The 25,375-nt window shown below is 46.5% G+C and overlaps 2 protein-coding genes across 19 annotated transcripts in view; one reads left to right on the top strand and one right to left on the bottom strand.

Moving 5' to 3' along the window:
- LOC123609586 (DLA class I histocompatibility antigen, A9/A9 alpha chain-like) overlaps positions 1–25,375 on the top strand; it is a 592,486-nt gene that overhangs the window by 283,248 nt on the left and 283,863 nt on the right. The gene's annotated exons all lie outside the window — the stretch shown is intronic.
- Positions 1–25,375, bottom strand: part of LOC123609590 (DLA class I histocompatibility antigen, A9/A9 alpha chain-like) — a 400,187-nt gene that overhangs the window by 201,900 nt on the left and 172,912 nt on the right. For 4 of the 14 annotated variants that reach the window (XM_045500722.1, XM_045500714.1, XM_045500709.1 and 1 more), the window contains exon 8: positions 9,261–9,638. The exons of 1 other annotated variant lie outside the window; for it this stretch is intronic. In XM_045500722.1, coding sequence (XP_045356678.1) covers positions 9,634–9,638 — 5 coding nt within the window. In that variant the 3' untranslated portion in view covers positions 9,261–9,633. Of the gene's footprint in view, positions 1–9,260; positions 9,639–9,766; positions 9,815–9,960; positions 9,994–10,440; positions 10,552–10,669; positions 10,946–11,546; positions 11,823–12,026; positions 12,297–12,577; positions 12,801–25,375 lie in introns of those variants that run through there. 9 more of the 14 variants (XM_045500725.1, XM_045500713.1, XM_045500718.1 and 6 more) reach the window with 6 other exon arrangements.

Here is a 25,375-nt window from a genome sequence, read left to right as displayed (position 1 = left end):
AGGAAGGCCATGCTGAAGGAGAGGTTTTGTCAGCAGGGAAGGAAGGGCAGTCAGGGATGGGGGCGGGGGGACAAGGCTGAGGGATGTTTGGCCAGAGCTGCCATGGTGCACAGGTGGGTGCTGGTGGGGTCCAGAGCCAGGGGCTGCTTCTTGTGGTGAAGACTCATCAGGAATGAGGTGGGGCCCCGGGGTAGGGGGGCAATGAGTGGGCTGTAGAGTGGATTGTGACCACAGGGAGTTTAGAGTAGCCCAGTGCCCTGGGAGAGGGGGGGGAAGGTGTGGGCCTAGGCCCAGAGTGGAAGTGTGGCAGGATGAGGCCCCCAGGTGAGGAATGGGATGGACCTGCCAGTGTCCCTGGGGAGAGGCAGTCAGAGGGTCTCTGAGAGACAGGACAGTGAGCCCAAGGGTAGTCTATATTAGAAAGGAGGGGCAGTGGAAGAGAAAATAGACCCGACATGCCCCAGTGCATACCTTGGGGAAGGACCTGCATGGTGGGGGTGCTTCTGGGAGGAGGGCAGGTCATATCTTCAAGGAGAGTTAAGGGGAGACTTCCAAACCAGGACAGGCAGGCTGGGAGAAGGTTGGCTGTGGGGAAAGTCTGGTGCTGACCACGTGGCTAGACAACCAGTTTGGAGACCAGATGTCAGGAGTGGGGCCCACTGAGGTCATGGAACCAAAGGATGGGGTTAGAGCCAAGGATAAGGGCAACGGGCCTCAAGCAGTTTTCTGGTTGGTGGGGGAGAGGGGAAGGGAGGAGCCAGCAGGGGAGGCTAGTGCTGAGGGTCTGGGAAGGGGGGACCGAATGTCCCAGAACAAACTTGAATCAGAGGCTGACAGGAGAGGAGGGGACTTGGGCTAGGATCCAGGAGGAGTGGGTGCTGATGGCAGGGCCCCATGGGAGGAGGTCCTGAGACAGGAGAGCTTGGTGAGGGCCCAGCATGTGGGCAAAGGGTGTGAGCAGGCATGGACCATAGGGAAGGGATGCAGAGGGACCAGGGAGACTGGGATTCCTGCGCACAGGGAGAGTGGAGGCCACGAGGGAGTGAGGGTGGGATGTAGGAGAGGGGACAGGACAGTGTGGGTGTTGACCCAGGATGAGGAAGGCCAAGAGACTGCACTGGAGGGGAGGGAGGAGGAGGGGCACCAAGACAGGGGACAAGTCTTGACAAAGCTCTGAGCACCATGCCACAGCCTTCCCCTTGGTGATGGCAGGAGGACAGTGGGAGGGAGAGTCTCTGGGCAAAGACTCCTCAGAAAATTAGCATACTACTGGAAGTCTTAGCTTCAGCAATGAGACAACAAAATGAAACAAAAGGCATCCAAATTGGCAAGGAAGTACTCAAACTTTCACTCTTCTCAGAAGACATAATACTCTGTATGGAAAACTCGAAAGATTCCACCAAAAAATTGCTAGAACTAACACATGAATTCAGCAAAATAGCAGATTGTCAAATCAATGTACAGAAATCTGTTGCATTTGTACATGCGAATAATGAGGCAGAAATAAAAAGAAACAAAGAATCAATCCTATTTGGGGTTGCACCAAAAACAATAAGACACCTAGGAATAAACCTAACTAAAGATGAAAAAGTTCTGAACTCTGATAACTATAGAACACTTATGAAAGAAATCGAAGAAGACACAAAGAAATGGAAAAGCATTCCATGCTAATGGATTAGAAGAACAAACATTGTTAAAATGTCTATCCTACCCAAAGCAATCTATACATTTAATCCAATCCCTATCAAAATACCACCAGCATTTTTCACAGAGTTAGAACAAATAATCCTAAAATTTGTATGGAACCACAAAAGATCCCAAATAGCCAAAGAAACTCTGAAAAGCAAAAAACTGGAGGCATCACGATTCCAGATTTCAAGCTGTATTACAAAGCTGTAGTCATCAAGACAGTATGGTCCTGGCACAAAAGCAGACACATAGAACAATGGAACAGAGTAGAAAATTCAGAAATGGACCCACAACTATATGGTCAACTAAGTTTCGACAAAGGTGGAAAAAAAGTCTCTTTAACAAATGGTGTTGGGAATACTGGACAGCAACAGACAGAGGAATGAAACTACATCCCTTTTCTACAGTATACACAGAAAGAAATTCAAAATGGATGAAAGACCTAAATGTGAGATAGGAAACCATTAACATCCATAAAAACTTCTTCTAGACACAGCACAAACAAAAGCAAACAGGAGCTACTGGGAGTTCATCAAGATGAAGACCTTTTGCACAGTGAAGGAAACAACCAACAAAACTAAAAGACAATCTAGAGAATGGGAGAAGATATTTGCAAACGACATATCTGGTAAAGGATTAGTTTCAAAAATCGATAAGGAACTTAGCAAACGTCACAACCAAAAATGCAAATAACCCAGTTAAGAAATGGGCAGAAGACATGAATAGATGCTTTTCTAAAAGAGACATCCAGATGGCTAACAGACATGTGAAAATATGTTAACATCAGGAGAAAGAATGAAATCCTGCCATCTGCAACAATGTGGATGGAACTGGAAGGTATTATGCTAAGTGAAATAAGTCATTCAGAGAAAGACAGGTTATCATATGTTTTCACTGTTATGTGGAACTTGAGAAATTTAACAGAAGACCATGGGGGGAGGGAAGGGGAAAATACAGTTACAAACAGAGAGGGAGGTAAGCAAACCAGAAGAGACTCTTAAATACAGAGAACAAACTGAGGGTTGCTGCGGGGCGGGGGAGAGGGAAAAATGGGGATGGACATTGAGGAGGGCACTTGTTGGGATGAGCAGTGGATGTTGTATGCAAGTGATGAATCATGGGAATCTACCCTCAAAACCGAGAGCACACTGTATACACTGTATGTGAGCCAAGTCGACAATAAATTATATTAAAAACAAACAAACAAACATGAAAAAAAAAAGAAAATATGCTAACATTTTGCTAAAATGAACAACCCAGGAAACAACAGATTTTGGGGAGCATGTGGAGAAAGGGGAACCCTCTTGCAGTGTTGGTGGGAATGTAAACTGGTGTAGCCACTCTGGAGAACAGTATGGAGGTTCCTCAGAAAACTGATAATACAAATACCCTATGATCCAGCAATGGCAGTACCAGGTATTTACGCAAAGGGTACAAAAATACTTATTTGTAGGGGTACATGCACCCCAATGTTTATAGCAGCATTATCAACAAGAGCTAAACGATGAAGAGAGCGCAAATGTCCATCTACTGATGAATGGATAAAAAAGAGGTGGTATAGGGGCGCCTGGGTGGCGCAGTCGGTTGGGCGTCCGACTTCAGCCAGGTCACGATCTCGCGGTCGGTGAGTTCGAGCCCCGCGTCAGGCTCTGGGCTGATGGCTCAGAGCCTGGAGCCTGTTTCCGATTCTGTGTCTCCCTCTCTCTCTGCCCCTCCCCCGTTCATGCTCTGTCTCTCTCTGTCCCAAAAATAAATAAAAACGTTGAAAAAAAAAAAAAAGAGGTGGTATACGCGTGCACACACACACACACACACACACTCACACGCAGACACACACACATATAATGGAATATACATGATTTATCTTCAAGAAATCTCCACGTGCATTTGAAAAGAATGTGTATTCTGTGGATGGCTGGAATGTTCAATAAATGTCAGATTTGTACTATTGGTTTATAGTATGGCTCAAATCTTCTTTATGTTTATTGATCTCTGCATAGATGTTCTATCCATTATGGAAAGTGATATATTGCAGTTTCTGACTATTACTGTCATATTATCTGTTTCTCAATTTCTGTCTGTTTTGTTTTCATGTATTTGGCGCTGAGGTGACAATATATTCAGGATAATTTGACCCTTTTATCATTATAAAGTGATGCTGTGTATCTTTATTAGCATTTTTTCTTTATGTCATATACATTATTATGTATATTTATATACATAATATACAATATTATGTATTATTATGTATTATGTGTATGTATGTTATTCACATAACATATATTTATATATTTATATAATATCCTGGTCATGTTATATTTTATGTCTTAGGAGTGCAATATTGAAGTTTTATGACTTTCTTTTTACTACCTATTCTTTCTCAAGTTACTCAATCAAGTCTTTTTCCCGTTTGTAGTTTACATTTCATGCTGCGAGTTTCTCTTTTTCATTGTGCAATTCTTTGTGTAAATTTTTTGACACACAGGTTAAATGTAGATTTCTCTAGAGAAATTTGTTTCTTTCTTATAAACTTGAGTCAATATCAATCCAGGACAATAATAAACTGAACTAATGACTAGAAGGTATTTTGGCCCCAAATAAACGCAAATTTGGACTACAAATCACAGAAGCGTTAGTCTGTGATTGGAAATTCTTTGAAGTAGCTGTTTGCTCACTTCGTGCTAGCTCCAAGAAAACCTCCTTAGAATAATATCTTCTTGTTCTTGAAGACAGAGTCGAGTCAATCTGATTCGTGTCACCCTTTCCTGAGGATATGAATCTATGAATCTTAGGTTCCCATACTTTCAGGGAGGGATGTTTCTCATGAAATAGAATGAGCTGTGGGCATTATTTCTTGTCTATGAAGTTCATGAGCCTGAGAAGCAAGCAAAGATTTTCTAGATTTGAAATACACCGTAAGTATCAGAGCAGCCATCATCACTGGCTTTTTGCCCATTATTATATTTTGGCAGAAATGATTATTATTCTCCTGATTTTTCTTGTGGGTGAAATATATACAATATATAATATATATTTTATACATGTTATTGTATACATCTATGTATAAATCATGATTAGTTGTTTTTATTGGAAGAGGCAGCCTTAAAACTTAGTCTACTGTGTTACTGGAAGAGGATCCCCATTCACAATTGTTTCATTTCTGCGATTTATCCAGCACCAGACCAGGTGGTAGAATACAAGTCTACCTAAACCAGTGGTGATCTGTGTCTTCTTTGAGCCAGCACTAGTCTGTGAATGTGCATCAGCCCACAAACAGATAGAGACAGAAATGAAAGTGAGACCTTATCTTGTCTCAGACTGGCAATCAAGACAAAAATAAGCCTGTATATCGTCAGTGGATCTGCTAAAAACAGTTTGATTACTAGCTGTTCATGGACCAGACGTGGACGAGCACAATGTCTAACCTGGAATGATTTTGCAGACTTTTGTGAGGGTCACATAAAACCTGGTAAATTTTGGATACTCTGCCCAGAAATACAGGCATGTACAAAGAAATATGAAGTGTCAGTGTATATATAAGGATCATCTGAAGTGTTACGGATCTGGGTAACGTAATCCTAGGAAGAGACAAAGGCTGCAGAAGACATTTTGAACATTCACTTCATCACCCGACAGTGCTACTCCACTTACTTGTGAGTACAACTGGAGTAGACAAAAGCTGGACCCCATAACAACTATCAAGGGGAAAAGTTGAAAGATGTCATTTTTTAGTCACTCCTTCCTCCAATCTGACCTGAGTGCCTACAATGTATCATATCAAGTTGTAGTCTCAAATCACTGCTCCAAATGTTGCAATTTGTCATTCTTTTTCCATTCCTGGCCCCCAACTTCCATGCCCAGAACTAGTATCCTCTTCCCATATGAAAAATTTCCACATTTAAAAATGTTGACGGAGGGCAGAGACCATGGAGAGGAGAACCCACTTTGCCAAACACTCTTGCATTGGACGTGGCATGAAACTTCACAGTCACGTGACCACCTGCCAGAATCTCTCTCAGGACATGGGACAGATAGGCTGGGACCGCACTACATGGCATTTGGCACAGGTGTTTGAGTGACAGTGGTGTCATGCAGTTAGTTGCAAGGGGCAGCAGCAACAGCAGTCCTAACCTCCGGATCCAGTGTCCTATGTCAGGGGACTGTGTTGCGAGGGTGGCATCTATACCCAGGAGCAGGGCCCTGGCTATATGTGAGCCTCCCCCTCGGGTTCATTGTGGATTCTGTTCCCGTCTGTGTAGACTCAAGCCTGGTTTGTGACTTTCCTTAAAATAGAACAAGGCCCCACATCCTCTTTCTCTCATCACAGTCTGTAACTGTGCACATGTATCACAAAGAGGGAGAAGTTGATGTAGGGAATAGCGTTAGAGAGCCTGATTTCAGACTTTTTTTTCACCAGTTTTACTGAGATATAACTGACATACACCATTGTGTCAGTTTAAGGCTACAGTTTCTTGACTTGATACTTTTCTATGCTGCAAAATGCTTACAACCAGAACATTACCCTAGACCTGCACCTTGTCATATAGTTAACATTTCCTTTTGTGTGGTGCAAACATTTAATATCTACACTCTTGTTATCTCAGAGATTTTATGTTGAGCTGATAACCACATCCTCAATCTGCCACCTGGCTCTGCCCCCTGGGAGAGAAAATATGTATCTCCCAGCAGGCCTTGCATTTTTCTTCCTAGAAAAAACAACAACATTTCAATGTGGATGTAAGACCCCTTCCCACAATGAGGGCTCTCATCAGTGACTTCACTGCAGCTCTATCTGGTGGAACCCCAGGATTGCTCGTGGGTTCGTTACAAAACACTCAGGCCTCTCTCCACATACCCTGTTAGAGTGTTGGGCGTGGACCCAGGAATCACTACTTAATAAGCCCCACAGGAGAGGCTGAGGCACAGCCATGTGGGATCCTGCTTTATGTGCTTGGTGCTCAGTGTGTGATCTGAAGACCAGAAGCATCACCAAACTTGTTATAAACCCAGAATCTCACGCTCTACTCCAGACTGTCTAGCTCTTCCTAAGTCCAGGAAATTTCTGTGCACGCTGAAGGTTGGTTTCCCTGGTCTATGTGCCTTCTAGGTGCAGAACCAGAACTGTTCAGGATGTGCATGTGCTCTGATCAGCTTGCTTAGCAATGAGGAGTCCAGGGTTTGGTCCTGTTCCTTTCTCTTCTATGGCCATCAACTCCTTGGTGACCTGATCTATGCTGAAGGCTCTAAACATCATTTATATGTTGTCACTTCCCACATCTATTTCTTCAACCTAGATATTTCTCCCACCCTGCACTCTATCTCCAGCTGGAACTTTGCTTGTATTTCTAATAATCTCAGATTTGACATTCCTAAATTGAGTGCCTATGATGAAGCTTCCCCAAATGTCCTACTTCCAAAATCTTCCCTGTCTCATTGGAAGACACCCCCCCCCCTTTCTTCTTGCAGTCTGAAGTATTGGATGCTGTCCTTGATTCCTCCTTCTCACAACCCAGAAGTAATGCTGCAAAGTTCATCTTTAAATGTATCCAGAACATACACACACACACACACACACACACTAACCAGACTATAGCCACTTCCTGTTATTTTCTCTCTTCAAACCCCAAAATAAATGCAACATCCCCCCTCCTGGAAACTGCACTGGCTTCCTACAGTCTCCCTACGGGTCTCCAGCCCTTCACCTGTCGATTCTGCAGAGCAGCAAACAGATGCTGCTGAGAGAAGTACTACCACGTGGACCATCTGTTCTAAACCATCCGGTGACTCCACATGTCACTCAGAGAAACTTTAAAAGTCTTCTAATCCTAAAGCCTAGATATCTGAGCGCATTTCCCATGCTCTCTGCTCCAGCCACAGTGGCCTCTCACCCTTCCTTGAACAAGGACACGCTCCTGCCCTAGTGTGTGTGCCTGGAAGTTCCCCTGCCTGGAAAGAATTCCTTGAGACATGCTCTTCAACAACTCCTTGTGTCCCACCCATCTCTCAGAGGTCAGCTTCCCAGTGAGGCTCACACTACCATAGTAAAGTAGCCACCTTCCCTGTCCCTGCACAGGTAACTCTCTGGGTCTCCTTCCTCAAAGCACCTACCAATTTCCAATTTAAACACTTCCCTTATTTACCACATTTGTACAATATACAGTTGACTCTGAATTACACTGGTTTGACATGTGCACATCCACCGATCTGTGGACTTTTATACAATAAGTGCTGTCAATGCAGTTTCTCTTATGTTTTCTTACTATTTTCTCCACCTTAATTTATTGTAAGAATACATGTACATATCCATGTAACGTACAAAACATGTGTTGAATGACTGTTCCTGTTTTCAGTAAGGCTTCTTATCAACAGTATGTTATTAGTGGTAGTATTTAAGTTTCAGGGGAGTCAAAGGTTATACTTGGATTTCTGACTGCTCAATGGGGTCATTGCCCTCAGTCCCCAAATTGATCCAGGGTCAAGTAGAGTCTGTCCCTCACCCCTAGGACATATTCTCCACAAGACCAGCACGTTTGCCTCTTCTTACTTACTGAGGTGCTTAGATGAAAAAATAGCAGGTCCTGCACGTGGCACACGACATTATCAGTGGAACAAGTGGTCAGCGCAGAGGACCTATGTCTTCTGGATGAGCCTCAGGCACAGCTGGTCCGTGGCAGCTCCCGCACAAAGTGCCCCCACCTCACCATCAGTGCAGCCTCTACTTCCCCCCGGGGGTGCTCCCCACTCTCTCTGCTCAGCTCCCCCCTCCCACAGCATTACCCCTGCACAGCACAGCACACAGTTATAGTCCTGTCTTCAGAATCACTGTATTTACGCTCTATGAGGCCGTTGCTCCAACCAAATAGAAATCTACATTAGCCCTGCTTTATAAATCCATGAACGTGGATGGGAGCCAGAACCAGCATCACCAGAACTAAGGGCAGGGAGAGGGCATAGAGAGGCAGGGAAGGTAGAAACTAACTGGAGTGTAATAACGATGAGAAACTCTCAGACTCCTCCTACCTCCAGAATCTAAAGAATAATCCAGAAGACAGCTCGAGAGGAAGGGGAAGATTGGATGAATCTGAAAATTCATGTTTCCAAACCCCAGAGACCCCTGTGTGCAGGGGTCACCTAGGCCTGTGGGAACAACAGCCCAAAGGACTCCTGGTGCTGTAACCACCGGGGTGATCCGGGGAGAATGAGACAGGAACTCGGACACAAGAGCAAGAACAGGCCTGACGCATCACAGACACAAGGAAAAAAAAACCCCAAAAGATGGGCCTGAGGTCACAACCCAGGATGGAGCCTGGGCTGACCCAGTCACAGGAAGCTCTGGCTCCACAAGGTCCTGGTGACAGGTGACGTCCACATCCCTGTGGTCATGGTCCTGGTGAGCAAGGTTCCACAGAAGGGACATGGACAAGGAGCAGAGACATGACCCAGCTGAGGAGGGAGCACGACACACCAAGGATGCACTGAGCACCGACTGGACCCAGGCCCTGTCCCCGCTCGGCTCCTCCAGCCCTCTCCTGTCCCCACCTGCAACAGACACAGCACAGGAAACATCCAGGTTCTGGAAGGTTCTCAGTGCTTTCATTTATTTTCTCTTCCAACCATACAAATCCTCTCTTTTATTATCTCATCATGCCCACATACCAAGAATTACAAAACACAAATTCTTATCAGGATTCTCATTTTCAGTAGGGAAGTAAGGCGTCAGTACTCAGCCCAACATGAAGGAAAGACAGGAATGGAGACAGAACACGAATCAGTATGGGAGGGGTCATGGTGGGCATGGGGGCCAGTCTCCTGTGTCCTCACGATATGCTAATAGGAATGCAGACACATTCTGACACCATCTGCAGGAAGTCAGGGGATCTCGATGTCACCAAGTGGGAGTGTGAACAGATCCTGCATCGCTCACTCCACCACAAGCAGTGAGTCTCAAACTGTGACAAAAAGTCATCATGAACACATTTAGGTCAGTCACATAAGTGCCACATTTCAATAGCCCCCCTCATGCTCAAAGTGTCCCTAGTGCCCCCACTCCTTCCCACTTCACCCTCCAGAGTCTTACCTTTAGGAGCCATGAGAGACGAATCAGAGCCCTGGGTACTGTCATCGTCTGGGGTAGAACAAACAGGACATGATCAGAGTCACAGGAGTTGAGACTAAGGAGCAGCTATTGGGGGTGGGGGTGGGGGCGTGAGCTCCCCAAGGGGTCCTGTCTACATTATCCCAGGTTTCAGGGATCACTTTCTCAATACTTACATGCAGCATGAGAGTAGCTTGGTCCTTTTCCTCCTGTGGAATAAAATACCATTTTAGACACCTGGGACAACTGGGCCATGTGATCCTAGAGCAACCTCCTAATCCTTGTTCACAATGAAGTTTCCAGAATTCTGACTGAAGACCCAGGACAAGATTGGATACATGAAGAAACAGGTGTGTGTGGGGAGGGTGGGGTGGGTCACAGGACCACCTGACTTGCTGGAGGTCAGACCTCAGCAGGGAACTTCCTTCTGTCCTGTCACTGCTGGGAATCAGTTCCCCATCACCAGAGTTACCAAGTGAAAATCTGTTCTTCATTTTCACAAGTGCTTTGCTACAGAGTGATTGTTAGTAACAGCTCCAGACTGGGCAGGTCCATGTGTGTGGATGGAACTTCCCAGGAACCAGTCAGGACAATGTGCTACCTAGGAAAACACCCAGCAGGACAAGAGAACTCACATCCCCCCACTCTGTTCCTACCTGAAAACTTCTTCCTCCAGATCACAGCTCCAACCACCACAATGACGACCACAAGGACAACCACAGCAACAATGATGCCCAGGATGGGGATGGAGGGCTGAGAGGATGGTTCTGGAAGGGGAAGGAAGGTGAGAGGCCCAGATATCTGGCTTCAGTCCTGACTTTGTGAAATTCTCCAGAAGGGCCCTGCTTTCTCTGACACGGGGCTCTACCCCCAAACCCTCCTTACCCCATCTCAGGGTGATGGGCTCGGGCAGCCCCTCGTGCTGCACATGGCACGTGTATCTCTGCTCCTCTCCAGAAGGCACCGCCACAGCCGCCCACTTCTGGAAGGTCCCATCTCCCGCAGGCCTGGTCTCCACAAGCTCTGTGTCCTGGGTGTGGTCCTCCCCATCATGCTGCCAGGTCAGGGTGATCTCCGCAGGGTAGAAGCCCAGGGCCCAGCACCTCAGGGTCACCTCACGGTCAGAGATGGGGTGGCGGGTCACCCGTGTGTTGGGAGATTCTGAGGAAAAAGAAACAGAGAATCCACACTGTGGTTTAGCTTTATGGGCCACTGAAACTGCATCCACGTGACCATCCTGAGGTGGACAGGACAACTGGTCTGGATGGAAGAAGCACAAAACCCAGACAGCAGTCTAGCCTTTGGGATCTCCTGATCCTTGTTATGTTCTGGAATCTGGGAGAGAAGCCCGGGTAGGAAGCTGCTGGTCTAAGGGGGGAACACACTGTGGTCCTGACTGTGGTGGAGGGTGAGTGACTCAGAAAACGCGGAGTCAGATCTCCAAATACGTTCCCAGATGGAGACAAGGCCTTGAGAGGGAAGGTCAGGGTTCACAAGGTGGCTGCCAGGGTCAGAGGGAACTGCTGATGGGTTATTTCAGGGATGTCTCAACCTGCACCCCAGGGAGAGACTGGATTCCTGTCTCTCTTTTAGAGAAAAGCACCCTCAAGGTGAGTCAGCCTCTAGTAGGCAGATGAACTCCGAGGCGGATCTCCCTCTTCCCACCCGTGGCAGGGGTCATGACACTGAGTCCATTTTCCCTTCCTCGTGGGAAGCCAGCCACAGTGGAGGAGAGATCGAGGAGGCCCCGAGGTCCTGGTACCTGCGCGCAGCAGCGTCTCCTTCCCCATGTCCAGGTATTTGGTGAGCCACTCCAGGCACGTGTCCTCCAGGTAGTTCCTGTACTGCTCCGCCTCACCGGCCACCTCCCACTTGCGGCGTGTGATCTGCGCCGCGGTGTCCGCTGCGGTCCAGGAGTGCAGGTCCTTGTTCAGGGAGATGTAATCCTTGCCGTCATAGGACACCTGACTGTACCCGCGGAGGAGGCGTCCATCAGGCCCGATGTCACAGCCATGCATTCTCTGGATGCTGTGTGACCCTGTCCCCGCCCCGCCCCCAGAGCAGCAGTGATTAAGGTGAAACCGAAAGTAAACCCGCCTAAAACCTCCCTCGGGCTCTTCCAGGGTCGTGGGACGGGCGTGACGCGGCCTCGGGGCAGCGCTCTGACCCGGAGACTCGGGGCGACCCCGGCCCGTCCGTGGGGATGGGGGTCGTGACCTGGACCCGGGCCCGCGGCGCTCACCGGACTCGCTCTGGTTGTAGTAGCGGAGCAACGTGTTCAGGTTCACTCGGGAAATCTGTTCGTCGTTCTTCGCGATCCGCGTCTGCTCGTCCCAATACTCCGGCCCCACCTGCTCCATCCACGGCGCCCGCGGCTCTTCCCTGGGATTCGGGGCGTCGCTGTCGAACCGCACGAACTGCGTGTCGTCCACGTAGCCCACGGCGATGAAGCGGGGCTCCCCGAGGCCGGGCCGGGACACGATGGTATCGAAATACCTCAGGGAGTGGGAGCCTGCGGGCGCGGAGGGGCTGAGACCCCGCCCGACCCTCCTCCCCGCGCGGGGCCCGGGTCCCAGGGGGAGGCGGCCGGGAGGGCAGGGCGAGGGGGACCAGAGTAGGGGAGAGCAGGACGGAGTCCGGGAGGGACGGGGGAGGGGAGCCGGGGGGGAGGCCCGGGTGGAGGTCTGGGTCCGGGCGGTGGACAGTTGGCTTCCCCGGGGGTTCCGCTTCCCCGCCGGGCGGTTTCTTCGCTCCTGCCCCTCAGAGTCCCTTTCCTCCCGACCCCGCACTCACCCGCCCAGGTCTGGGGCGCGGCCAGGGCCCCCAACAGCAGCAGGAGCAGAGTTCGGGACATCACGAACCACACCCTCGGGGTCTGGGGACAAATGTGAGTCTCAGGAGGCGGGTGCGGAAACTTGATAGCCCGGAACCGCGGTGCCGCTGATTGGCTTCTCCGGAAATCGGACACTAATAGGAGTGTGAACCGAGGCCGCGTCATCAGTATCCAGGCAGAAGGACCTGACACAGGCTGTGACAGGGAGAAGTGAAACCAGGGCAGATGGGGGCTCCCCAACACTGGGCTTCCCCGCCCCCGACGCCGCCCTGGGGCCAGAGTCCCTGAGAGGCGGGCCTGGGGACCTGGGACTTGGCCTGGACGCCTCACCTACTGCACAGAGCGCTCTTTGTCCCACTGTGTCCCTCAGCCGTGGACCAGGAGCTGTGTGAGTCACTGATTCTCCAGCATTTTGTTCTCAGGATATCTCTACAGTCTTACAAATTAGTGAGGATCCCAGGGATAATTGTGTGTCTGTAGATTCTATGGATCCTTATTTACCACAGTAGGACTAAAACAGGTTCAAATATATATTAATTCATGTAAAATCACATGAAAACAGAAATATTGTTTGTATGGAAAGTAACATTGTTCCCAAATAAAAGGGGGCACTGAGAACAGTGGTTTTCTTGCATTTCACATTTTTGCAAGTCTCTTTCTTGTCTGTCTCCTTAGAAGACCACTGGATGTTCAGATTTGCTTCTGCATCTCTTGTGCTGTTTTGGCTGAAGTATATGAAAAAATTTATGTCCTTGACCAAATATAGGAGAATAGTATGTGTCATAACCTTTTCAGATAATTATGGGAATTCATGTTTGATACTATATTAAAACTACACAATGTGTACTTTCTCTGAGGTTCTTTGCAAACTGGAACTGGAAACAGTATCATTGACTGTGTCTTTCTCTGTTACATTAACTCCATAGGCCCATCTGCACATGGAATGGATCGTGTACTAATGCATGATTGTTTTTCGGTAATGTGTTGTGTGTTGTTTCACTAAGTAATATAAGTGTTCCAGCATTGATTAGAGTGGAATCAAATTATCAAAAGTCATTTGTTTTGGGGCACCTGGGTGGCTCAGTTGGTTAAGCATCTGGCTTCGGCTCAGGTCATGATCTCATGGTCCGTGAGTTCAAGTCCCGCCTGGCGCTCTGTGCTAACATCTTGGAGCCGGGAGCCTGCTTAGGATTCTGGGTCTCCCTGTCTCTCTGCCCCACCCCTGCTTGCACTCTGTCTCTCTCTTATCTCAAAAATCAATAAACGTTTAAAATTTTTTTAAAGAAACTCATTTGTTTTAATATTACCACAAATCCCAACAGAAAACGTGGTCAGTACTGAGAAGCTGTCAAGCTTCTGGGTGGGTCACAGGTTAAATGGGATGGGCTCATGGGTGATGAGTTCTAAGGAGGGCACTTGTGATGAACATTGGGTGTTGTAAGTAAGTGATGAATCATTCAGTTCTACTCTTGAAACTAATATTAAACTGTATGTTAAATAATGAATTTAAATAAAAACTTGAGAAAAACAATGTAATGGTAAAAACCAGCGATTGCTCACAGTAACCAGCACAAGGAGATGTTTGGTATTTTGTGGGTCATACGGTGCCTTGTTTTTGTCTGTAACTGGACAAAGTTGTGTCATGGTTTTGGAGTCTCCTTTTGTGCTTTTGATGTTCCGTGAGATGACTGGCTCATGTCCCACAGGTATAATATGGTCCAGTGGTGGCATCAGTCAGCTTCTGACCACACTGAGGCCCAGCTGTCAGTGTCAGAACAGTTCCCGATGTGGGGGCTGCCGTTTCTTCTGTCTTCAATTGCATATTTTAAAACACCTACAACCTATCAATAATAATTAAAGAATCGGTGTTTTGGGGAGCCTGGGTGGCTCAGCTGGTTAAGGGTCAGACTCCTGATCTCATGGTTTGTGAGATGGAGCCCTGTCTCAGGCTCTGTGCTGACAGTGTGGAGCCTGCTTGGGATTCTCTCTCTTGATCTCTCTGTATCTGTCTCTGCCCCTCCCCTGTTCATACTCACTCTGTCTCTCTCTGTCTTAAAATAAATAAATAAACTTTACAAAAAATCTGGAAGGACTTTTAAATCCTTAAATAATACAGTATACATTGGCCTTATTATGGTTCTTAAATATGTTTATTTCTTCTTGTATCACAACCTGAGAAGAAGCTTTCTCTCAGCTTACGGATTGTGCAATTTTTTCTCACTAAAACTACTCCCAGAATTAGAGTAGGTCTTAGATTTAATATTTCATAGGCAGGAATATTGGTCATGGTCGTTCCAGACCCTAGTCCCAATACTTATCCCTTTGTCATGGAGTACCTCCTTCCTGTCTCCTAACATGTTTGCCAGATTTGGTTACTGTTCTCTGTATCTCCTCAGAGACTGATTTGCTCAGGAAAATCTGAAGCAAAGGAGAGAAAGGAAGAGTAATTATATTTAGAGGAGAAAAGGAATCATGTGGCGGGGAATAAGAGGGACTTAGTGGGATTCATGTGGAGGGTGTACCTCCTGAAATCTCCCACTCTGGCACATTGTCACTCTCCTCTCCACACACACCCATGGGCCCACATCCCCACGCTCTCCACACACAGGCAAGATCTTTGTGAAGTCTGTGCAGCGTTGCATTGCCCTGGCCCAGCTCCTGATGGAGCAGAACTTGCCAGCCATTGCCATCCACTGTAGGATGCCCCGGGAGGAGAGGTGAGTGAGAGATGGAAAGATGTCTTGTGTCCTTGGGAGGAAGTGAGACCCCTGAGATAAATGACTGTGAACATTTTTATGATTGTCTTTCTGACAAAAGCTTTCTTGGTTATCAGTAGTTTAAAGGTCTTCAATAACGAATTCTTGTGGCCAGCAACCTATGTGGCCAAGGCATGGACATTAAGCAGGTGAACTCTACCATCAACTACCACCGGCATGGCGATTCCCACACCTACCTGCATCGGGTAAGCTGCACACCCACATGGACCTCCCAGTGTCCTCTCGCAGCCCCTGATTTCCTATGTCTTCGTACATTACATCCTCATCCCTCCTTTTGGCTGCCTTCCTACTTTGGGGTCTTCCAGTGCTACCCTCTGTCCCCTTCCAGGAGGCCTGAGCAGGCCAGTTCCCCCAAGGGCTTGGCCATCACATTTGTGTCAAGTGAAAAGATCCTCAGTGAGGTGCAGGGTCACACTGAGGTCAGTAGTAGTGAGCGGCCTGATGAGATGGACATTTCCTCCTCCAGTGAGTGAGTGTTGATCCCATGAAATTGGTTCCTCCAACTCTTCAGAGTCTCCTTGTTCCTTAGAGACTTTGTCTTGAACCATGTAGTGCAGAGAATGGTGCCTGATGCCTAATGGGTGCCTGACAAGTTTATGTCCCACGACCTTGATGCCATGTTGAGATGTTTTGTTCATTTCTATGTCCGGTCCCTTTCCTCTCTCATCCAATTAGTTGTTTTTGCACCCCAGTCTTCCTCTGATCCCCGACCCCATACGAACACCTGCATGTATAGAGGTCTGTGTTTCTGCCAGTCTCACTTAGCCTTTCCATGCCTTATTGTAACTGTGCATCTGTTCTCTGCAGTTGCAGCCATGGGAGAGGACGCACCCATTCACAGAGCCTGATGCAGGTCTCACACCCACGAGCCAGGAGATCATACATGACCTGAGCTGAAATCAAGAGTCGGATGCCCAACTGACTTACCTACCCAGGCACCCCTAAGGTTTATACTCCCTAATTAATTTCTTTTAAAAAATATTTTTAACTTTGAATATAGTTGGAAAACATGATTACATTAGTTTCAGGTGTACAAAAATGGACTCAACTTCTGTACACATTTTCTTTTTTTGAGAGAGAAACAGCCAGAGCAGGGAAGAGAGTCAGGGAGGGATGGGAGGGAGGGAGAGAGAGAGAATAAGAAAATCTCAAGCAGGCTGATTCCTGTGGGGCTGGATCCCATGACCCTGGGACTATGAGCGGAGAACCCACTGCCACCCAGGGGACCTTCACCCTCTGTCTACACCATGCTGTGCTCACCAGAGTGTAGCTGCCACCTGTCACCAGACAGTGATGTTACAGTATCACTCATGATATTCCCTGTGCTGTGCCTTTTATTCCTAAGACCTGTTCCTTCCATACCTGGAGCCTGTGTCTCCCACTGCCCTCACCCACTGTGCCCATCCTCCCAACCTCCTTCCCTCTGGCAGTCATCAGTGAGTTCTCTGTATTTATAGGTCTGATTCTGCTGTTTGCTTGTCTGTTTATTCATTTGTCTTTTTTTGTAAGTTCCACATATGAGTGAGATCATATGGTACTTGTCTTTTTCAATCTGATTTCTTTCACTTAGCAGACACACTGCCCTGTTTGCCCATCCATGTTGTCACAAGTGGCAAGATCTCATCCTTCTTGTGGCCGCATAGTATTCTAGTGTGTGTGTGTATATGTGTGTGTATATACCACACATCTTCCTTAGCCATTTGTCTGTGGCGGGAACACAGGTTGTATCCCTGTTGCTTTTGAAAACAACCTAACTCACTGAACATCATTTGGGATGAGGGCGCCCCCTCGTGTCCGGGACCCTGTCCAGGTGCTGGAGCTGAAGGAGACCCTAGGGAGGGCCTGGCTGAGGAGGAGAAAGACAGCTGGGTCTTGTCTCCTTGGCCTTGTGGCCGCAGGTGGGGTGGAAGGTAAGGGGACACCCCCTCCCTCACCCCACTGCTCTGCTCTCAGGTGGATTCTGACTGAGAAGCCTGAGTGGTGTCTGGACTGTAAGCTGGGTAGAGATGTCTGAGCAGAAGCCTGGGCTTTAGTGGGGAAAGGAAGAAGTTTCTGAGCAGCCCTGGACTCCACAGGGGTCAGGCTCAGGGGTGAGGCGGGATTGCAGGAGAGGAGAGCTCAGGAGCCCGTGCCATTGCTGAGGTGTCTGTGTCCCTGTGCGCCTTGTCCTCCAGCCCCGTGATGGTGATACAGGGAAAACCGAAAAGTAGAAACACTTCCTTGGACTCCTACTTCTAAATGTTTCAAAACTCAGTGAAACAAAAATCATTTCTGATGTGGAAATAGCATCTAAATGTCTGTACAATGCTCCTTAGTGTGGACATGCATACTCGCAGTTTGTGTGTGGACCCTGCATCAGTCTCTGGGCCGACAGCACTGAGTCTGCTTGGGATTCTCTCTCTCTCCCTCCCTTTCCCTCTCTCTTTGCCCCTCCCCTGCTTGTGTACTCTCTCTCTGTCTCTCAAAAAAATAAATAAACCTTAAAAATAAAAGAATTGGTGTTTTCACTTTTAGGGGGGTAAACACCCAAGAGTGCAATTATTGGATTATATGACGAGTCACTATGCTGTAACCTGAAAGGAATGGAACAATGGGCGTAAACTACACTCAAATAATAAGAAAAAAAAGAGAATTAGAAATATTAGAGAACCCTTTGGAAAGGAAGACATGAAATGTCACACACCTATATTGGTAATAAATAAACACAAAGAAAATGAGAGTGTGGAATATGTAGAGAGACAGGTCCTAGAGGTGTGGTGATGAGAGGATTGCAAAGCAGGGGGCTAAGACTCTCCAGGAGCCAAAGCCTCGGTCCCCTGGCTCAAGCCACTTTTATTTTTGCAAATTGTTGACAACAGCAAGTAAATACAACACAGAATTTGGCCTCTTGACAGGTCATGTACCTGCAGTGTTTTCCATACTGGGTCATGAAGGAACCAGAAGGAACATTCTTATCCCCAAGGTGGCTCCCGGATGACGTCCTTCTGGAGAGAACCAGCACTCCCAGTGGCTTTCTGTCCTGGGAATGAAACTTCTTTCAGTTTCTTGCTGCTTTGTCCCTTTCCTTCAGGACATTCTTATGGTGCCTCTGGCTGGTTGTTCTCCAGCATCTCCCCCTTTCTGTCTGTATACGATGCACTGTAGGAGGACGTTGCATAACCCGAACTGTCAGTCGGTACATTGACAGGCTCGTCGTCTCTGGCACAGACTGTACATGCAAAGATAAATACATTGCATATTAAGGCAAACAAAATAGCAGTAGAGAAGCTAAATATCTTAACATGCTCTATGGGGTTTAATTTTCCTCATCCCTCTGATATACTTTCTAAGATCTTAGATCTGGATAACATGCCCAGATTGGTTTTGAAAGTCTCATAGATCTCTGCTTGCAGATGTTGAATGTCCATAGACACATTAGATTGCCTGAGCAAGTGTCTCTAACATCATTCCAAGGAAATTTAGTGTTATTAAACGATAATGTGGTTACACGTATTGATGTAGTGTTCCAATCACATTTTAATGATATTTGTCTTTGTAGCTCAGTAATTGATCTCCCAGCAGCATCACACAGTCTGTTGTAGGCCTGCAATCTCACTGGACAGTTGACTGTCAATATCCCACTGTGTCTTCCAAAGTTGGAGTATTTCTCATGCCATTGTTGCACAAATTATAGTGTCTGCACAGATTGGGGCAACAAGACAGCCGCAGTAGCTGCAGCCACAACACAGCAATAATGCCAGTGAGAGCTGCAACAAGCATTCCAGCAAACCGTCGGGATCCATGAAGAGCTCACCATAGAGCGTGGTCCATCAGATACATTTCTGAACAATGTTGCAGTGGTTGAGACACGCAAAGCGGCAGCCACAGGCCAGGGAGTGCTCTAAGTAAATATAAGCTTTCCCGTGACAGAGTATAGAGTATAGAATTGTTAAGACAACATTTATATGTATAATGAGCAGTTAACACAGATTATAAGGGCCTCAGAATTATTCCAAACTCTCTGTCCTTTTAATAGTATGTATGGCAAATGGACACAAGCCCGTATGTATGAGGTACTATTGATCGTGAAAGATAAAGTAGAAATGTTGCTGGAGCTGTTTTTATACTATGTGCCCTTCCAGGTATGGAAAGGGTGGGGGGCAGCAGTTAATTTCCATAGATGCTTTTGTAAGGGTCCTGGTTGTAAATGAGGACTGGACGCAGAAAATCCCCCACTGTGCCAAACAATTGAGCCATTACCAGTGGTGAGGATAGTATGTTTATGAACACACCATTGTAGATTTTGTAACGAATTTTTAATGCAAGCTGAGACCATAGGGCTCCAATCAATGATGCTTCCATAGGAAGTATTTAAAAGAACTCACCCTATCTCCCCTCTAAATGCCTCCTAAGTCACCCATCTGTCCCATTCTGACAATACACAAGTAGCACAAGACGGAAGCATTGGAGGAGTGTCATTAATTGTAAGATTGGAGCCAATCAGAGAATGGGCTGATAGTACGAACATATGTTTGTGCTGGGTCCCATTTTTAATAATAGATAGCCATGCTGGAAGCTTACTTTTGACGCAGTGTTTCCCATAACGAAAACATAGGAGGACCTTCAATACCTATAGCATAATCATCCATAACAGTACCTTCTTCATTTGGCCTATGTGATCTTCTGTTGTCAAATGCCCCAGGTGTCCATTCAGTGTCATTTGTATATACCAGCATGGGGGAGTCATATCAATTGAGTCATATCCTGACTGAGAGGTAGATGAGGGTATAAGCCCAGGAAGTGTAGTTATCAATGCTTACTGTAGTAGTATAACGGTGAGCATCGCAAGGAAGAGGTGAGCAGGAGTTTGTGGGCTGCAAGTCTGCATCAATATTTTTTCAACATCATGTGTCAACCGCTTAACTTATCCCCAAGTGGGAGGTTGAGTGACTTCGTGTACCTCGGAAGAGGGTGTGGTGCATTGGGCACAGTTATCAGTTTCTGGATGGACATTCTGCAAAACTCTTTGATTAGTGGAGTCATGTTGAATTGATGTCACTAGGACTGGCTCATGCCTGGATATCAAGTCGTGACTGGGCAACCACTGGTAGCCTTGATCCATAGAGACATAAGCCTACCGTTTGCCCCACACAACAACCTCTCCCTTTTCCCAGTGTCCCTTCTCATCCTTCCAATAAAACAGCAGATAAACAAGGGTGGCTTTTTGCCTGTGCCAGTGTACCTCAGCAGCAGGACATGTATAGGGTCCTTGTGTGTCCAAGAAGTTTAAAGTATATAAGGCACAGTGTAATTGGTCCCATGGTGTAGGTCTAAGTCCTTCTTCTTTTACCCTTTTTGGTTTAATTAACATAATTTTAAGTACCTGATGAGTGTGTTCTACGATCCCTTGACCTTGAGGGTTATAGGGAATGCCAGTAAGAGGAGTAATTTGTTGGGCTGCAAAGAAGCGGGCTACCTTATGAGATACATATGCAGGGCCATTATCAGTTTTAATGCGTTGTGGGATACCTAGAATTGCAAAGGTTTCAAGAAACTGAGCAATAACGTGCATAGCCTTTTCTCTGGTACATTCCGTGGCCCAGATCTATCTGGAGAAGGTATCCACAGTAACACGCACATAAGGGAGTTTACCAAAAGCTGCAATATGGGTAACATCAGATGGCCAACATTCGCTTGCCTGTAGTCCACGAGGATTCACTCCAGAGGTGTATGGAGCCACAGTGAGGGGCTCGCAAGAAGGACGGGCACTAACAATATCTTTGGACTGAGCATGTGTTACAGCGTGTCTATGGGCAAGTCCTCGGGCATTACTATGGTGAAGCATATGCTCCTGTCGTAAGGAGCCTTGTAATAAGTCATCAGCAATGGAATTTCCTGAGGCTAACAGGCCAGGAAGGTTAGAATGACTGTGAATATGAATTATATATAAAGGTGTTGCTTTTGCCGTATTATATCTTGTAAATGCAAAAACAGATGATGTAATTCATTTCATGGAACAATATGTGCGGTTTCAATATTTCGGACTGTGGGCCACACATATTGTGAATCTGTCACAACATTGAGGGAGGCAGTTACAAGATGCAACAATTCTATAACGGCTGCTAATTCAGCCTTTTGGGTAGATGTATAGGGTGTCTGTCAGGCCTTAGAAATAGGACCATGTATCGAAGCTCTACCATGACCATTTCCATGTATAAAATATGTGTCAGTTTTTTTGGAGAGGAGGGAAGATGGCGGTGTAGGAGGACGCTGGGCTCACCGCGCGTCCTGCTGATCAGATTCCACCTACACCTGCCTAAATAACCCAGAAAACCGCCAGAAGATTAGCAGAACGGAGTCGCCGGAGCCAAGCGCAGACGAGAGGCCCACGGAAGAGGGTAGGAAGGGCGGCAAGGCGGTGCGCGCTCCACGGACTGGCGGGAGGGAGCCGGGGCAGAGGGGCGGCTCCCCGGCCAAGCAGAGCCCCCGAGTGTGGCTGGCAAAAGCGGAGGGGCCTGACGGACTGTGTTCCGACAGCAAGCGCGACTTAGCATCTGGGAGGTCATAAGTTAACAGCTCTGCTCCGAAAGCAGGAAGGCTGGAGGACAAAGGCAGGGAGAGCTGCTGAGCCCCCGGACGACAGAGCTCAATTTGGTGGGGAACAAAGGCGCTCGCCAGCACCATCTCCCCCGCCCATCCCCCAGCCAAAATCCCAAAGGGAACCAGTTCCTGCCAGGGAACTTGCTCGCTCCGCGCAAACACCCAACTCTGTGATTCTGCGGAGCCAAACCTCCGGCAGCGGATCTGACTCCATCCCGCTACCACAGGGCCCCTCCTGAAGTGGATCACCTAAGGAGAAGCGAGCTAAGCCTGCCCCTCCTGCCCCTGTGCACCTTGCCTACCCACCCCAGCTAATACACCAGATCTCCAGCATCACAAGCCTGGCAGTGTGCAAGTAGCCCAGATGGGCCACGCCACCCCACAGTGAATCCCGCCCCTAGGAGAGGGGAAGAGAAGGCACACACCAGTCTGACTGTGGCCCCAGCGGTGGGCCGGGGGCAGACATCAGGTCTGACTGTGACTCCACCCACCAACTCCAGTTATACACCACAGCACAGGGGAAGTGCCCTGCAGGTCCTCACCACGCCAGGGACTATCCAAAATGACCAAGCAGAAGAATTCCCCTCAGAAGAATCTCCAGGAAATAACAACAGCTAATGAGCTGATCAAAAAGGATTTAAATAATATAACAGAAAGTGAATTTAGAATAATAGTCATAAAATTAATCGCTGGGCTTGAAAACAGTATAGAGGACAGCAGAGAATCTCTTGCTACAGAGATCAAGGGACTAAGGAACAGTCACGAGGAGCTGAAAAATGCTTTAAATGAAATGTAAAACAAAATGGAAACCACCACGGCTCGGATTGAAGAGGCAGAGGAGAGAATAGGTGAACTAGAAGATAAAGTTATGGAAAAAGAGGAAGCTGAGAAAAAGAGAGATAAAAAAATCCAGGAGTATGAGGGGAAAATTAGAGAACTAAGTGATACGCTAAAAAGAAATAATATACGCATAATTGGTATCCCAGAGGAGGAAGAGAGAGGGAAAGGTGCTGAAGGCGTACTTGAAGAAATTATAGCTGAGAACTTCCCTGAACTGGGGAAGGAAAAAGGCATTGAAATCCAAGAGGCACAGAGAACTCCCTTCAGACGTAACTTGAATCGATCTTCTGCACGACATATCATAGTGAAACTGGCAAAATACAAGAGAAAATTCTGAAAGCAGCAAGGGGTAAACGTGCCCTCACATATAAAGGGAGACCTATAAGACTCGTGACTGATCTCTCTTTTGAAACTTGGCAGGCCAGAAAGAATTGGCACGAGATTTTCAGTGTGCTAGACAGAAAAAATATGCAGCCGAGAATCCTTTATCCAGCAAGTCTGTCATTTAGAATAGAAGGAGAGATAAAGGTCTTCCCAAACAAACAAAAACTGAAGGAATCTGTCACCACTAAACCAGCCCTACAAGAGATCCTAAGGGGGACCCTGTGAGACAAAGTACCAGAGACAACACTACAAGCATAAAACATACAGACATCACAATGACTCTATACCCGTATCTTTCTATGATAACACTGAATGTAAATGGATTAAATGCACCAACCAAAAGACATAGGGTATCAGAATGGATAAAAAAACAAGACCCATCTATTTGCTGTCTCCAAGAGACTCATTTTAGACCTGAGGACACCTTTAGATTGAGAGTGAGGGGATGGAGAACTATTTATCATGCTACTGGAAGCCAAAAGAAAGCTGGAGTAGCCATACTTCTATCAGACAAACTAGACTTTAAATTAAAGGCTGTAACAAGAGATGAAGAAGGACATTATATAATAGTTACAGGGTCTATTCATCAGGAAGAGCTAACAATTATAAATGTCTATGCGCCGAATACTGGAGCCCCCAAATATATAAAACAACTACTCATAAACATAAGCAACCTTATTGATAAGAATGTGGTAATTGCAGGGGACTTTAACACCCCACTTACAGAAATGGATAGATCATCTAGACACACGGTCAATAAAGAAACAAGGGCCCTGAATAAGACATTGGATCAGATGGACTTGACAGATATATTTAGAACTCTGCATCCCAAAGCAACAGAATATACTTTCTTCTCGAGTGCACATGGAACATTCTCCAAGATAGATCATACACTGGGTCACAAAACAGCCCTTCATAAGTTTACCAGAATTGAAATTATACCATGCATACTTTCAGACCACAATGCTATGAAGCTTGAAATCAACCACAGGAAAAAGTCTGGAAAACCTCCAAAAGCATGGAGGTTAAAGAACACCCTACTAACGAATGAGTGGGTCAACCAGGCAATTAGAGAAGAAATTAAAAAATATATGGAAACAAACAAAAATGGAAATACAACAACACAAACGCTTTGGGATGCAGCGAAGGCAGTCCTGAGCGGAAAATACATCGCAATCCAGGCGTATCTCAAGAAACAAGAAAAAACCCAAATACAAATCTAACAGCATACCTAAAGGAAATAGAAGCAGAACAGCAAAGACAGTCTAAACCCAGCAGAAGAAGAGAAATAATAAAGATCAGAGCAGAAATAAACAATATAGAATCTAAAAAAACTGTAGAGCGGATCAACGAAACCAAGAGTTGGTTTTTTGAAAAAATAAACAAAATGGATAAACCTCTAGCCAGGCTTCTCAAAAAGAAAAGGGAGATGACCCAAATAGATAAAATCATGAATGAAAATGGAATGATTACAACCAATCCCTCAGAGATACAAACAATTATCAGGGAATACTATGAAAAATTATATGCCAACAAATTGGACAACCTGGAAGAAATGGACAAATTCCTGAACACCCACACTCTTCCAAAACTCAACCAGGAGGAAATAGAAAGCTTGAACAGACCCATAACCAGCGAAGAAATTGAATCGGTTATCAAAAATCTCCCAACAAATAAGAGTCCAGGACCAGATGGCTTCCCAGGGGAGTTCTACCAGATGTTTAAAGCAGAGATAATACCTATCCTTCTCAAGCTATTCCAAGAAATAGAAAGGGAAGGAAAACTTCCAGACTCATTCTATGAAGCCAGTATGACTTTGATTCCTAAACCAGACAGAGACCCAGTAAAAAAAGAGAACTACCGGCCAATATCCCTGATGAATATGGATGCAAAAATTCTCAATAAGATACTAGCAAATCGAATTCAACGGCATATAAAAAGAATTATTCACCATGATCAAGTGGGATTCCTTCCTGGGATGCAGGGCTGGTTCAACATTCGCAAATCAATCAACGTGATACATCACATTAACAAAAAAAAAGAGAAGAACCATATGATCCTGTCAATCGATGCAGAAAAGGCCTTTGACAAAATCCAGCACCCTTTCTTAATAAAAACCGGGATAGAAGGAACATACTTAAAGATCATCAAAGCCATTTATGAAAAGCCCACAGCTAA

Source organism: Leopardus geoffroyi, chromosome B2, assembly GCF_018350155.1.
Source record: "Leopardus geoffroyi isolate Oge1 chromosome B2, O.geoffroyi_Oge1_pat1.0, whole genome shotgun sequence".
Classification (NCBI taxonomy): Eukaryota; Metazoa; Chordata; class Mammalia; order Carnivora; family Felidae; genus Leopardus; species Leopardus geoffroyi.
This window is presented reverse-complemented; position numbering and strand designations above follow the sequence as displayed.